This window comes from Salvelinus alpinus, chromosome 21 (genome assembly GCF_045679555.1).
Source record: "Salvelinus alpinus chromosome 21, SLU_Salpinus.1, whole genome shotgun sequence".
NCBI lineage: Eukaryota > Metazoa > Chordata > Actinopteri > Salmoniformes > Salmonidae > Salvelinus > Salvelinus alpinus.
Window position 1 is genome coordinate 20,685,883 of NC_092106.1, and position 16,868 is coordinate 20,702,750.

Below are 16,868 nucleotides of genomic sequence, written 5' to 3' on the forward strand. Positions count from 1 at the left end.
AATGTTGGCTGTTCCAGCAAGAGTGGACATCGAAATATTTATTCTTAGCTTCCTACTGCCTGAGCTATGTTGTTGATGCAAATTGAGAAGAGCGTGGGGCCTAGGATCGAGCCTTGAGGTACTCCCTTGGTGACAGGCAGTGGCTGAGCCAGCAGATTTTCTGACTTCATACACTGCACTCTTTGAGAGAGGTAGTTGGCAAACCAGGTCGAAGACCCCTCAGACACCAATATTCCTTAGCCGGCCCACAAGAATGGAATGATCTACCATATCAAAAGCTTTGGCCAAGTCAATAAAAATTGAAGCACAACATTGCTTAGAATCAAGGGCAATGGTGACATCATTGAGGACCTTTAAGGTTGCAGTGACACATCCATAACCTGAGCAGAAACCAGATTGCATACCAGAGAGAATACTATAGACATCAAGAAAGCCAGTCAGTTGATTATTGACAAGTTTTTCCAACACTTTGATAAACAGGACAAAATAGAAATAGGCCTGTAACAGTTAGGATCAGCTTGATCTCCCCCTTTAAATAAAGGATGAACCGTGGCTGCCTTCCAAGCAATGGGAACCTCCCCAGAAAGGAGAGACAGGTTAAAAAGGTCGGAGATAGGCTTGGCGACTATAGGAGCAACAACCTAAAAAGAAGAAAAGGTCTAAACCTTCTGACCCAGATGTTTTTTGGGGGTCAAGTTTCAGGAATTCCTCTAGCACCTCGGACTCAGTGACTGCCTACAGGGAGAAACTTTATAGCAGAGCAGGGGAAAAGAGGGAGAAGCATCGGGGATAGTCGCATTAAAAGGGGTGGGAGATGAGGAAATGTTGGACGGGCAAGGGGGCATGGCTGAGTCAAATAGGAATCCTGACTTAATGAAGTGGTGATTTTAAAGAGCTCAGCCATGTGCTTATTGTCAGTAACAACCACATCATCAACTTTAAGGGACATGGGCAGCTGTGAGGAGGAGGGTTTATTCTCCAGGTTTTTAACTGTTTTCCAGAATTTCTTGGTGTTAGACCCACAGAGAGAGAACTGCTCCTTAAAGTAACTAACTTTGGCCTTCTGGATAGCCTGAGTGCTTATTCCTAATTTGCCTGAATGAGAGCCAGTCAGCCTGAGTATGCGTGTGCCGAGCCTTTCACCAAATGCAATTCTTGAGGTGGAGTAACTCTGCAAGGTCACGGGGGCTGAACCTGTTTTTTAATTCTCATTTCCTTCATTTGGGCGTGTTTGTTAACAATACCACTGAAAATATCAAAAAAGAAGGTCCAAGCGTCTTCGACAGAGGGGATCAAGTTGATTCTATACCATTTTACAGAGGCCAATTCATGAAGGAAGGCTTGCTCATTAAAGTTTTTTAGCTCGCGTCTATGACAAATCAGGACAGGTCATGGCATCATGGCCCTCATGAATGAACTGAATTCCAAACTACAAGGCAAGAGCCTTTTTGCACATCAGATGTACAGCCTTGTCAAAGCCTTGAAGGAAAAATGACTCCTCCTGACCCGCCAAGTAGAAGCCAACAATCTCACCCACCTTCCGATACTACTAGTCTGTTCCCTAGCAGATGACCAGCGGGAGAAGTAAACGCTGCTGCGTACTTTGAACAGTGTTTTTTTTTTTTTTCATTGTTTTGAGTATTTCAAAGTGTTGGAAAATGACATGCTGTTGGTTTCCTCTCTTTTCACCTTCATTGTGGATGACGCTCCCACTGAGCTGCAACTTGAGCGTATCGGTCTTCAGTCTGATGCAGTGATGGAGAACTATTCAAAACAATGTCACTGACGATGTTCTATGCATCTCTCGATGAACAAAACTTTCCTAAGATTAGGAGTCATGCTCAGAAGATGTTTGTACTGTTTGGGTCAACCAATGTATGTGAACAGACATTTTCAGTGATAGAAAAATAAAACAAGTCAAAGAACAAATCATCTCTTACTGACTCTCACCTCTCAGCAATCCTGCACATAGTAACGTTAGAAACGATACCTGACTTCACTGCTCTAGTCAATGCCCATTAGAGACTTCACTCCTCACACTGATAGTTTTTAATGTAATGTTCAGCTCTCTCGCTTTCTTGTGTTTTTGTGCATACCCGTTAACAAGAGTTCTGTCCGTGGTGCTGAATGCAAAGTGTACTTTTCCATCTGAGTTCATTGCATGTTTAATAATGAAAATACCTATCAAAAGGAGAACATGGAGGGAACATTATTTCTGTGCATGTTAAAAAAGTAAAATAATTAGCATATCTGGACGTGATTTACAGTAGATATATCTGTCAACACAGTCATACACATGATATATAATCCTGTAATTTAATTCTGGCCCGCGATGGCAAAAATATATTCTAATGTGGCCCTCCATGGAAAATAATTGTCCAAGCCTGGTCTACGCGGTCAAGTTTTTGCCTGGTTTAGATCTTATCTGTCGGAAAGATATCAGTTCGTCTCTGTGGATGGTTTGTCCTCTGACAAATCAATGATAAATTTTGGTGATCCTCAAGGTTCCATTGTTTTCACTATATATACTACCTCTTGGTGATGTCATTCGGAATCTCGATGAATGTACAGTAGTTTCAGATAAAACTGTGAAGGACCTTGTTGTTACTCTGGACCCTGATCTCTCTTTTGAGGAACATATCAAAAATATTTCAAGAGTAGCCTTTTTCCATCTTCGTAACATTGCAAACATCTGAAACTTTTTGTCCAAGACTTATGCAGTAAAGCTAATCCATGCTTTTGGTCTTTCCATACATGCCTACACGCACACTACAGTCACAAGACGCAGGCCTCCTTATTGTTCCTAGAATTTCTAAGCAAACAGCTGGAGGCAGGGCTTTCTCCTGTAGAGTAAAATATGTATGGAATGGTTTGCCAGTCCATGTGAGATGTAGACTCGGTCTAAACCTTTAAGTCCTTACTGAAGACTCATCTCTTCAGTAGGTCCTATGATTGAGTATAGTCTTGCCCAGGGGTGCGAAGGTGAACGGCAAGGCACTGGAGTGACGAACCACCCTTGCTGTCTCTGCCTGGCCGGCTCCCCTCTCTCCACTGCAATTCTCTACCTCTGACCCTATTACGGGGACTGAGTCACTGGCTTGCTCGCGCTCTCCCATCCTTTCTGTCCTCGGGCACGTACGGTGGTGGGCTATACTCAGCCCTGTCCGGGAGTAACTTTCGATGGGGCCACTGACCTGCTCACCAGACATGCTACCTTGTTGTGCTGCTGTTCCAGTTTCTGCTGTTCTGCCTTGTCCTGGACCTGCTGTTTCTACCTTGGAATGTTTGGCTATGAAAAGCCAACTGACATTTACTCCTGAGGTGTTACCCTGTTGCACCTTATATAACCACTGTGATTATTATTTGACCCTGCTGGTCATCTATGAACGTTTGAACATCTTAAAGAACAATCTGGCCTTAATGGCCATGTACTCTTATCTCCACCTGGCACAGCCAGAAGAGGACTGGTCACCCCTTAGAGCCTGGTTTCACTCGAAGTTTCTTCCTCGTCTTGGCATACTGCCAAACTCAAGGAAGAGAGGAAGAGCGAGGCGGCGCAAACCAAAATGTTTCTCGCCTGCTGTGTCCGAACACTGATTTCTCTCTCGCTCTCTCACTGTGATCTCTCTCACTCAGATCTCTCTCTATCCCCCTTCTCTTTCTCTCCCTGTCTCCCCATTCCTTCCCCCTATCCCTCTCGCTCTCTCGCTCTCATCCACGTATCTTATTCCTCTCTGACCTCTTCCCCTCCAAGAGTCTGATACCGGTGACCAAGCTGTATGTGAGTGTGGGTGCCGGCACCAAGGGCAGTCTGAAAAAGATCGACCGGCTGCTCTTCAAAGACTTCTGGCCGAGGTTCCTGGACAGCCTCAAGGCTCTGGGTGAAAAGGTGAGTACCTCTAGTACCCTTCGTTCTAACACTACTTAGATAAGCCAAGGTAAGCTGTACTACACTGTGCTGGCCTGGATACAACACCACAACAGTTGTTGGAACCATGCTGGAAAGGACAATGGGAATGGAAATCAACTTGTTCATTATATAAATACTAGTCGCCAGTTTGGACAGGCTCAGTGCTCCAACCCCAGCCCCTCAAAACAAATTTTCTAAGTTGGTGTTAAGCCAACCACACCCCCCCCTTAATTTTTACTGAATGTTCATCCAAACATCAACATCATTGTTATAGAAATGCCCTGATAAGTACTGTTTCTATTAGCTGAGTGACTGCTATTGTGTCCTCACATCAGGGATTCAATATTATAGCCTTTTTATTATCCAAATGAATTGTAGCATTGAGCCTCTTTCATTATCTGCCTGTTGCGCTTCAATTATACGGTAATTGGCTTCACACCACTAGCAGATATCAATGGATGGCAATTTTCCACTTTTCTAACATTGTAATACAACCAATGTTCATTGGGGAACAAAGACCAATTTGATGCGTAGGTAAGTTGCCGTTTTTTCCCTTGCATGTGAGTCATGTTGCTGTTTTATACTGTGACTAGCCTGGTTCCAGATCTGTTTGTGCTGTCTTGCCAAGGCATGCCAATGACTATAGGATTTTGGTTGAAAATGAAAATCTGTCCAATAGCATGATCATTATCATTATCCATGGAAAGTGTCCTAATTTGACGAGGCAACAGTAGAGAATCCTCATCTCCACGATTCAAAATTAATAGGCAGGAGAGTTAAAAAAGAAACTCCAAACAGATAAGAGTGGTTGGTGTGGCGATGATGGACGCCTTCTGATGCCTTGTATTTTCACTCTCAAGGAGCGCAGTGCATCCTGGGAGTTTTCCTTTACCAATCAAAGCGGAGAGGGAATACAGTAGCACTCTCCCTGTCCCCTCTATGAGAAGTATCACTAGCTTTACACACTGGCTGGCATAACAGGAATATGCTACACTGTGATTTCTATCAGATATATTTAACAAAAATATAAACGCAACATGCAACATTTTCAAAGATTTTACTGAGTTAGTTTATATAAGGAAATCAGTCAATTGAAATAAATAAATTTGGCCCTAATCAATGGATTTGCCTTGGAGGGCATAGGCCCAGCCATTTGGCAGCCATGCCCAACCACAGGGGAGCCAGGCCCAGCAAATCATGGGTTTTTCCCCACAAGGGCTTTATTACAGACAGAAATACTTCTCAGCAACCCCTCTCAGCACCCCGCAGGTGAAGAAGCCAGATGTGGAGGTCCTGGGCTGGTGTGGTTACACTAGGTTTGCTGTTGTGAGGTCGGTTGGACATACTGCCAAATTCTCAAAAAACTATGTTGAAGGCAGCTTGTGGTAGAGAAATGAACATTCAATTCTCTGGCAACAGCTTTGGTGGACATGCAGTCAGCATGAAAATTGCCCATGGCATTGTGTTGTGTGACAAAACTGCACATTTTAGAGTGGCCTTTTATTGTCCCCAGCACAAGGTGAACCTGTGTAATGATCATGCTGTTTAATCAGCTTCTTGAAATGCCAGACCTGTCAGGTGGATGGATTATCTTGGCTAAGGAGAAATGCTCACTAACAGAGATATATAAACATATTTGTCCATAACATTTGAGAGAAATAAGCTTTTTGTGCATATGGAACATTTCTGGGGTGTTTTATTTCAGCTCATGAAACATAGGACCAACACTTTACATATTGCGTTGATATTTTTGTCAGTGTATATGTAAATTCTGAAATTCACATTCACAGACATAGCAATGTCACTTTGCTGGATGGTTGGAGAGGTATGGTACAGTGTGATGATAATATATTTTCATACATCAGTATGCTGATCCTTTATTGTGGCTGAGGTTAGTGGAAATGTGTATTTCCTCCTGATTATAATGGTATACATTACCAGGAGCACTGAAGTGTAATGTCGTTCCATTCAATATCATATATTTCCCTGTGCTTGAAATTAGAGAAATATCAATACGAAAGTAGGAAAGGTCTGTTTACCTCATTGGGGAGTTTTGAGTGACAAATAATGGCAGTGGTCTCTACAGCTTTCTACTCAAGCTTTTTTAGATGGTCAAAGACACACCAGTGGAATGGGAATCTCGGTGTTTCTTTGTAATCCATTCCAAGCCTGCTTTTAATGGTTTGTTGTTGCCAGGTAGCTTCTCAGCTTCTTGAGGAACCTCAACTCAACTCTGGGACTGATTTAATGAACAGTGACCCCCAAACGAATCTCTGAAAAGTCACTGGCAAAGTCTGGAATTGAAACAGTCTTCATTTCATTGTATCCTCTGGAAAATGCAAGGAACTACAGATGTAGGCTGTTTTATGAGTCGAGTTTTACAGTAACCCTCTCTTATTCTCCCAAGACTTATATTCCCTGTGAAATGTTTCAGAGAGACTTAATATTTTGAGAAAGTTCTGTCCGTTATCATTTGCTGCCATATCAGAGTGGAAGAGAAACATTGTCTGCCATCCTGATTGAAAACAGTTCATGAAGTTCACTCTGCCCTGCGATGCACTGGAGAAGTAGAAGAGAGGGAATTTTTGTTCTAACTTCTAAGAAGAGGACCTTGAGTCTGCTTGCAGCACATGTTTTCCATCTGAATAGAATAGTTGGAACTCCAATGCCTTCATCAATAGTGACGTTCCGTAGAATAACTATTTATATTTAATCATGCCTTTTTATTACACACTCGCTCACCGTCTGACAGACACAGCCATTCAACACAACATTCTCTCCTTCTCCACACACACACACACACACACATACACACACACACTCATTCCCCCCATATTTTTGTGTTTCTCTGACTGAGTCACCCAATGAATGAATTCCAAGAAGTGACGTGAGGAATAATAGGAAATGTAGAGTCCACTCCTATAAGTCTTATCAGACACTGTGGATGTGTTCTTTCTTTGGAGAATTTACATGACAACATGAAGTTGCTACGTTGAAGGTGGTAACTAGAAAATGAGTCTCCTACCCAACTCTCCCCTCCTATCCTTTCAGGGTAGCCTGATTTACCCAGTATTATAAGAATACCCAGTGCATCTGTGTATCTCTCAAAGCTTCTAATAGTGTGAATACGCACACACACACACACACGCTCCCTCTAACAGCGTATCTAATTTCAATCGCCTTCATTAGTCCTTTTCTAGAAAGCAGTGGAAGAAAAACTGCACTCAGTGGCCTCGTAGCATAACAACCTTGAACATAGATGTGGGCTGTAAAATGTTTTATTGGGATGTCTTCACTTCCTGGCTACAATCAGCCTGCCAGCTTCCCCCCCTCTGAGGCGCAGTCTACTCTAGACAATGGACAGGTTTATTACAGCTTCATGTGTGAACCTCTTTTCACTGTAAATCGGTGGTAAATGCAGCCTAATGGATTGCTGTAATTGCCGTCTGTGTCAGGCGTTTCACCAGTTATCAAAGTGATTTACTCTGCATTCGGGTAACTCATCGTTATCCACGACCTATGAATGTTTTTAACACTTAATGAAACAAATTTCATGGCAGAAAAACATTCACTATGCACCAGGAATAGTCGTGGTTAGCGTTTTTTTTATTGTCAAGTGAGCAAATTACTGGTAGACTGTATAAACTGTTGTTTACTTATTATCACTTAGTGTTAGTACCTGTACCCAGTGGGTTTTTTTCGGTTCGGTTTCTGCAGCTAGTAGGATAGACCAGTCAAGTTTCTTGTCTAGTAGTGAGGTCTCAATCTCTCTCTCTCTTTCTTTCTCTAGCTCTCCTTCTCGCCTTCCCTTCTCCCTGGCCCAGTGACTTGTGATGATGTAGACCTGTACATGGTGGTGATGGATGGTGCAATATTGGCGGACATACATGGTATATACAGTAAGGGATGGCTGAAGAAGGGGTTGTCAATGTATCCTTTTACATGGTGTATAGGTATGGGATGGCTGAAGAAGGGGTTGTCAATGTATCCTTTTACATGGTGTATAGGTATGGGATGGCTGAAGAAGGGGTTGTCAATGTATCCTTTTACATGGTGTATAGGTATGGGATGGCTGAAGAAGGGGTTGTCAATGTATCCTTTTACATGGTGTATAGGTATGGGATGGCTGAAGAAGGGGTTGTCAATGTATCCTTTTACATGGTGTATAGGTATGGGATGGCTGAAGAAGGGGTTGTCAATGTATCCTTTTACATGGTGTATAGGTATGGGATGGCTGAAGGAGTTGTCAATGTATCCTTTTACATGGTGTATAGGTATGGGATGCTTACAAGAAGGTTGCTTCTGAAGAACAAGGGAGTTGCAGACATTTTGTGTGCATTCCTACGATTCTATATACAGTATATCTACATAATATACGATATATACAAACTATCAATAATAGACAAAGCACCTGTCTGGCGACCAGACTCAAAATATGACCAAAAAACAGGTGTGACTGCCTGCCAGTCTTGAACAGCCTCTCTAGGGAAGAGCAGAGACACTAACAGAGGTAGTGAGTTAGGCCATAATGATCCCATCTCCGTGTGGCTCATAGCTTCCCCTCATGGTGGGCTCCACCCCCATCCCTGGTTGCTAAGCTCTCCTCTCCCCTGATATTCTCTTCTCATTCTGACCGTTCCCTCTTTCTCTGCTCTGCTTTCCAACCTGGCCTCATCGCTGTGGTGAGGGACTGATGTGGCTGCTCTGTTGGCTTTGGAGGGGAGGTGGCTACAAATACCTCACCTCCCTGCCTTCCTCCCTGGCACCATGGCCCAACTGTCCATACCCCACTGAGCTGAAGGGGCCAGAGCCACCACTTATCCTCTTCTCAGAGAGAGGGAGAAGGATAGTGAGAGGAAAATGGATTGAGATAGAGAGAGAAGTGTAGGAACAGGGGAGGAGTGTTTACCCAGTTCCCATTCTTTTCTTCTCTCCCATCGCCATTTACTTACGGTCTTTCTGCTAGCTCCAACCTTTTCTCCCCTCACCTATTTACTTTGAGAAAAAAGGCAGTGTGAAGAATACTGTACATAGTATAGATGTGAAATATGAGGCAGTTTGTCCGGGGAGAACCATTCCTTTGTCAGGGAATGGGGATTAGCCTATTTATTTCGACCCCCATTCCATTTCCTGTTGGTGTGTTCCTGACAGTCACAGGTTAATAGATTGCCAGGGGACCTCAGCAGGTGGTATCTCGCCCCTGGATGACAGGTGTTATGGGCGATGACAGTGATGAAGGTTCACCTGTGGGTTGACCTGTTTGACAGCCGTAAAACGACAGAAATGAGAATGATAGAGGGGCCTCTTACAGACAGTTCCATGGGTGGTTTTTCATGTCATTATACCCTACAGATATGGGGTAACAGCTCGGGAAACACCTTAGCAGTGTACAAAATCGCGGAGATCTTACGAAAAACGTAACATTTCAAATACTCTGCACAGCATTTACGACAAAATGATACTCTAAATGTGCAGCTTGTGGATGCATCATGTCTCTCTCTCACGCTCCCTCGTTCACGACAGACAGATGGGGGTGAAGCATGAAGCATCATCACAATCTGGATAGAGACTAGTGACATTTATACATTTATTATTTCTTCTACACGTCCCAATTCTGTCACTCTCAATTGAGCATGTCTTTTACTGTGCTGTGTTTATAATTAACAGTGATTACATTCTAAAGGTCAATCAACTATGGGGCGGCAGGTAGCCTGGCGGGTAGGAGTGTTGGGCCAGTAACCGAAAGGTTGTTGGATCGAATCCATGAGCCAACAAGGTACAAATCTGTTGTTCTGCCCCTGAGCAAGGCAGTTAACCTCAAACAACAACTGCTCCCCGGGTGCTGATGACGTGGATGTTGATTAAGGCAGCCCCCCACTGATTCAGAGGGGTTGGGTTAAATGCGGAAGACACATTTTAGTTGAATGCATTCAGTTGTGCAACTCCCTCTCTCCCTCTCCTCCCCCCACCCTCTTTCTCTCTCTCAATTTTTTCAATTCAATTTAAGGGCTTTATTGGCATGGAAAACATATGTTAACATTGCCAAAGACGGAATCTAAAACAAAACTCCAGAAAATCACATTGTATGATTTTTTAAGTAATGAATTTGCATTTTATTGCATGACATAAGTATTTGATACATCAGAAAAGCAGAACTTAATACTTGGTACATAAACCTTTGTTTGCAATTACAGAGATCATATGTTTCCTGTAGTTCTTGACCAGGTTTGCACACACTGCAGCAGGGATTTTGGCCCACTCCTCCATACAGACCTTCTCCAGATCCTTCAGGTTTCGGGGCTGTCGCTGGGCAATACGGTCTTTCAGCTCCCTCCAAAGATTTTCTATTGGGTTCAGGTCTGGAGACTGGCTAGGCCACTCCAGGACCTTGAGATGCTTCTTACTGATGACCTCATGCGTTTTGGAGATCATTACAGCCTAATTTAACATTCCTTAGTTGCCCTGGCTGTGTGTTTCGGGTCGTTGTCATGCTGGAAGACCCAGCCACGACCCATCTTCAATGCTCTTACTGAGGGAAGGAGGTTGTTGGATCTCGCGATACATGGCCCCATCCTTCCTCCCCTCAATACGGTGCAGTCGTCCTGTCCCCTTTGCAGAAAAGCATCCCCAAAGAATGATGTTTCCACCTTCATGCTTCACGGTTGGGATGGTGTACTTGGGGTTGTACTCATCCTTCTTCTTCCTCCAAACACGGCGAGTGGAGTTTAGACCAAAAAGCTCTATTTTTGTCTCATCAGACCACATGACCTTCTTCCATTCCTCCTCTGGATCATCCAGATGGTCATTGGCAAACTTCAGACGGGCCTGGACATGTGCTGGCTTGAGCAGGGGGACCTTGCGTGCGCTGCAGGATTTTAATCCATGACGGCGTAGTGTGTTACTAATGGTTTTCTTTGAGACTGTGGTCCCAGCTCTCTTCAGGTCATTGACCAGGTCCTGCCGTGTAGTTCTGGGCTGATCCCTCACCTTCCTCATGATCATTGATGCCCCACGAGGTGAGATCTTGCATGGAGCCCCAGACCGAGGGTGATTGACCGTCATCTTGAACTTCTTCCGTTTTCTAATAATTGCGCCAACAGTTGTTGCCTTCTCACCAAGCTGCTTGCCTATTGTCCTGTAGCCCATCCCAGCCTTTTGCAGGTCTACAATTTTATCCCTGATGTCCTTACACAGCTCTCTGGTCTTGGCCATTGTGGAGAGGTTTGAGTGTGTGGACAGGTGTCTTTTATACAGGTAACGAGTTCAAACAGGTGCAGTTAATACAGGTAATGAGTGGAGAACAGGGGGGCTTCTTAAAGAAAAACTAACAGGTCTGTGAGAGCCAGAATTCTTACTGGTTGGTAGGTGATCAAATACTTATGTCATGCAATAAAATGCAAATTAATTACTTAAAAATCATACAATGTGATTTTCTGGATTTTTGTTTTAGATTCCGTATCTCACAGTTGAAGTGTACCTATGATAAAAATTACAGACATCTACATGCTTTGTAAGTAGGAAAACCTGCAAAATCGGCAGTGTATCAAATACTTGTTCTCCCCACTGTATATAGGGAGTAGAACCACTTAATGACCAGACTCACATTTGCTCTCCTCATTACGATGTTTGTGTGAAAGCAAACCAACCACTGACTGACTCTACTGCAAATTGACTCATATAGGGGGCATAGAAAACACACAACATGTGGTTGAATACCTCAGAAATACAATACAGCTCCCCCTTATATTCCCTGCAGTATGACAATGAAGAATATTTAATGACAATAATGGCGAAACTCCCAATGAATACAGGTTTAATGAAGTCTGAGCATGTCATACCCAATCATGTGCATTTTTTGCTGCACGACTCAATTTACTGACGGGGTTTATCCTCCTCTGATAACGGTCAGCTGGCGCTGTTTAGATGTGACCTTCATAAGAACTGAAGTGCTAAGAGAAAATTGCCGATATATAAAAAGGGAATTATCTGAACAACTGAGTCCGATCTGATGGCTTTTTCATGACATCCCAGATTAATCTCGCCGCACGCCAAACGCTGTACCATTAGTCATTGTTGAGTGATCTCCCACCATATGTGTCCCAAGTGGCACCCTATTCCCTTTATATTGTAGGGCCTAATGTTTTTGTTCAGGGCCCGTAGTTCACTATATAGGGAATAGGGTTCCAATTGGGACACATACAGTGTGTGTGTGTGTAATTCATCTGAATGGCAGGGAGACGCACTACAGTACAGTACATTGACCATGGCGTAGTAATTAGGCTGATAAAGTATTAATGTGATGTGAGGAGGAAGGCTGATCCGTTCCCTTGTTGCACCACCATCATCATTTGATCTATCTGCAGTTGTCATAGTGACACACGCTGGTCTGGGGCCCCTGCCGTTATTTAATTCAATACTGTTAAAGGTGCGATATGCAGAGAATGCTACGCCATTTCCTGGTTGCTAAAATTCGAATAGTTTGCCTAATTTCTTGTTTGTGACAAACAAGCAATGTATAGTGTAGATCATTGCACAATCTAAACCGCTGTGAAATATCCTTTCAGTAAACAAAAATATAGTATTTTCAGCTGTTTGAAGCTGGTCTACAAAACCTAAAATAAAAGATACAAAACTTAAGAACGGGAAGCATAGAATTAGCGCACATAGAACAGATCTAACGCTTCTTAGACTTGCTTTCAATGACAATCACAGATCTATAACTCACATTTCTATGTACATTTTGTCAGGTCCCCCAAAAAGTTACACATTGCAATCTTAAGCTTTGTTCTTTGTAGTGCTGTGGAGATTGCCATTGTCTCAGTGACCTAAGCGTAGAGACTTGAAGGAAAAGACTGAAAGCAAGACAAAGGTTGCCTTGATTTGAAGTGAACTAAAAATGAAACCATGTGAGAACCCAGACTCTTGAGGCTGCAGGTTGCCTAGTGGTCAGAGCGTTGGGCCAGTAACCGAAAGGTTGCTGGATCGAATCCCTGAGCTGACAAGGTGTAAATCTGTCATTCTGCCCCTGAACAAGGCAGTTAACCCACTGTTCATCTGTAAGCTGTCATTATAAATAAGAATTTGTTCTTAACTGACTTGCCTAGTTAAATAAAGGTTACATTGAATTGTTTTTTTTGAGCGGCCTTGTCTGGCCAGCCTGTGGTATGGATAGTTGGTTTGTCTTCATGCCTTTTTCTTTTTAGGGTATTTTTTTTAGGGTATTTTTTTTTTACCCCTTTCTCCCCAATTTTGTGATATCCAATTGGTAGTTAGTCTTGTCCCATCGCTGCAACTCCCGGACAGTCTCAGGAGAGGCGAAGAGAGCCATGCATGCGCCGAAACACAACCGCCAAGCCGCACTGCTTCTTGACACACTGCCCATTTAACCCAGAAGCCAGCCACACCAATGTGTCGGAGGAAACACTGTACAGCTGGCGACCGAAGTCAATGTCGCCACATGGAGTCATTAGAGCCCAATGGGACAAGGACATCCCAGGCGGCCAAACCCTCCCCTTACCCGGACGACGCTGGGCCAATTTTGCACCGCCTCATGGGTTTCCCGGTGGCCTGCAACACAGTCCGGGATCGAACGCGATGCAGTGCCTTAGACCGCTGCGCCACTCGGGAGGCCCTCTTGATGCCTTTTTCAGTTGGTCTTCTAGATGCCATCAGATGCCCATTGATATTTTCTGGGTGTTTCCATTCATCCCTTGAATGGGATGCTTAACAACATCATTCAACTGACTGAATTCACTGCAATATCCATGACGCATGATACAGTTTAGTTCAATGGACGTGGGGGTAAACTGTTGAGCCTGTAAAATCTCATATTTACTTCTCACAGCTATGCTGTCCAGTGCTGTTAGGCTTTAAACTCCAAAATGAAACATCCTCAAAGCAAAGAAAAGCACACAGGTAATTTTCTCATCAATGTGCAATAAGACATTTATACCACCAACATTGAAGCATAATTTCTGGTCTATTATATTCTATTACCTAATCTCTTCCTTTGGCAGTACAGTAATTGTCTTATGCTAGAGGTACAATACGATGGCCCCTTTCTCCTGCTCTTTATCGCATCTTCTCCTTTAGACTCGCCTCCCCTGAAGGAGAGGAGGAAGATGTGAAGAGGAAGCTACGCAAGATAGGCCACTATCTCCTGAAGATAGGCCACTATCTACTATCTCTCTGAACAAGGCCGTCAGAATGGGAGGGGCCCTCCTTCCCCTCTCAAAAAACCCCACACCCCTCTCATTTCAAAACCGGGAGCATGCTTCAGCCTGATAAGTTACATGTGTAACTGTTTGTCACACACTTTGATCCAACGCTGTGTCCTGGGTTTAGGATTTACACACACACTGACTCCGTTGCTTCTCCCATCATTCACTCTCTCAGCAATTATTACAGCTCAGTCAGTTCAACATCTGCTTCTCTCCTTGAACTTTGCTTCTTCACCTCCTGCTATGGGGAAGCTGTGATCACCTGCTCTCCTCATCCACACATATACACACACACACACACACGTGTTAATGAAAATCCCCCACACTTTTCATACCTTCCGTTAGCTCTCAGCTCAATCTCTCCACCAGCTGACTCAGAAGGCTCATCTCATGTGTGCTTGTGTGCATAATAATACAATAATTTGGTGTGTATTTATATTTGTCCTGTTTCACACGTACAAGTGTGTATTATACGCATGTGTGAATCGGAAATACAGTGTGTTTTTTTGGGAATATCCCATTCCCCCCCGAAAGTGGGGTCACAGCCAGGGTCAGCCATTATCATGTCAAGCAGGCATGAGCTGTGGATCCCTCCCAAAACACCTGACAACAGCTGAGGACATATGTTGTTCCAGAGATGATTTAGAGATGCCGATACAAGATCTTCTTGCCATTCCAACGGCACCATGAGACATTGGCCATCAGACACGGTGCCAGGCAGGCTGCATCATCAGGTCTGACGCCAACACTGTTGAAATGGATCGTTCGGCCAATCAGTGAGAGCCAAGGTTACCTGCAAAGATATTTCAATTGTGTTTAGTCATAGCATCAAGCCACAGAGTAAATGTATGGATCTGAGGGGGAAGCTATTGTGTCAAGGGACAGAGTAAATGTATGGATTCGGAACTGAGGAATCCTCCATACAGTTTAGGAGTTAAGAAAATGGTCCCCTTTAGGATTTACATTATTGTTGTGCAGATGTCAAGGTTGACTATAAACCTGAGTTGATAGTGCATTAGAGAGGCCAAACCCCAGGGATTTCCAACACAGACACATTCATCAACATTTATGCCATGCTGCATGCGCTGATGTAATAGCCTACCTCAATTTTCGCTCTTTGGAAGAAATTATTCAGGAATTATTATAATATTTTGAGTTTATGCCAGGTTATTGCAGGCATTATTTGGAGCTTGTGTGTGCTGTACTGTGATGCACTGTTTATATTTGCAGGATCACTATATTGAGGGGACAGCATTAAAATATTAGGCGCTGCTCATGGTCAATATAACCATGGCTAGATAGGGCTGATGGTTCGGATAGTTTCCTAATAGCTAAAATGGAGAGCACATAAGTGGATTATTTAACATTTTTACACTCATTGTTATATCCACCATACCTAAAGTTACTGAAGTGTCTAAAAATACCTGCATTTCTGAGGTTTGTGTCATTTTCAGTGTATATCCTAGTTCTTAGAGGAGCTGAGATTCGACAACAGCGAGCCGGTTGCAGCGCAGTGACTAAAAACTATCAAATGATTTCCATTAGCTGGGCAGAGGGAGGTTACTGCGTGGAACATGTAAAAGTTGCCCTATTTCCACCACCAGGGGACAGACAAATGGGACCTACTTGATATGGGACAGTACTTACTACGACACAGCCTAGTGACCAAATTCTTCTGAGATCAGGGTTTGGGAGAAGGCAAAGTGGCATACAATGCAACCCCTTTCAACACCTCATTATGAAACCCAGAAAGACGCTTTGGGAGCTATCAGAATGTTCTGTATTCACTGAATGTTTTCCTTCACAATAATTTGACTCAGAAATGAACAAAGCAATTGTGCAAAAAAAATCTAAACATTTGTCAAAAAGAAAGATGAAACCATCAACAGATCAAAGGAGCCGTGATGTTGACATTTTTTAAGAGCAATATCTTACGTCACACCATTATCATCAATTCGCTTGCTTTTGTGCGTAGAATCTTGCTGTTGCTGCAACAGCTGATGACCCACCTGACTGCATTGCACTTTAGCCTAACCCAATTAATCATTGAAGCTGGAGACTTATCTCCCTCACGAACTTTAAGCATCAACTGTCAGAGCAGCTTACCGATCACTGCACCTGTACACAGCCCATCTGTAAATAGCCCACTCAACTACCTCATTCCCCAAAGTATTTATTTTCGCACCTCAGTATCTCTACTTCCACATCATCTGCACATCCATCACTCCAGGGTTAATGCTAAATTGTAATTATTTGGCCACTATGGCCTATTTATTGCCTTACCTCCCTAATCTTACTACATTTGCACACACTGTATATATATATTTTTCTATTGTGTTTTTTCTATTGTGTTATTGACTGTACGTTTGTTTATCCCATATGTGTAACTGTGTTTTGTCGCACTGCTTTGCTTTATCTTGGCTAGGTCGCAGTTGTAAATGAGAACTTGTTCTCAACTGTCATACCTGGTTAAATAAAGGTAAAATAAAACAATTAGCCAACAGACGCGACCATTAGGTAACATAGTACATCCAACAATACATTCAGGCTGAATTGTTAGATTAACAACTTGGTCCACCAGTGTGAGGACAGACGCTGGGAGACGAGAAGCAAGTACAGGGAGTGAAGATTTAATGGATAAACGGACATGAAACAAAACAAGGACAGTGTCTGGACAAGGGGAACAAATGGACATTAATGCAGACACCGGGAAGAAACTGACAGATATAGGGGTAGCA

The 16,868-nt window shown here is 43.3% G+C and overlaps 1 protein-coding gene across 1 annotated transcript in view; it reads left to right on the forward strand.

Moving 5' to 3' along the window:
- The window catches only part of tyw1 (tRNA-yW synthesizing protein 1 homolog (S. cerevisiae)), an 80,091-nt gene that overhangs the window by 47,384 nt on the left and 15,839 nt on the right, over window positions 1-16,868 (forward strand). The window contains 2 exon segments of the mRNA XM_071358170.1: window positions 3,757-3,889; window positions 7,701-8,208. Coding sequence (XP_071214271.1) covers window positions 3,757-3,889; window positions 7,701-8,208 — 641 coding nt within the window.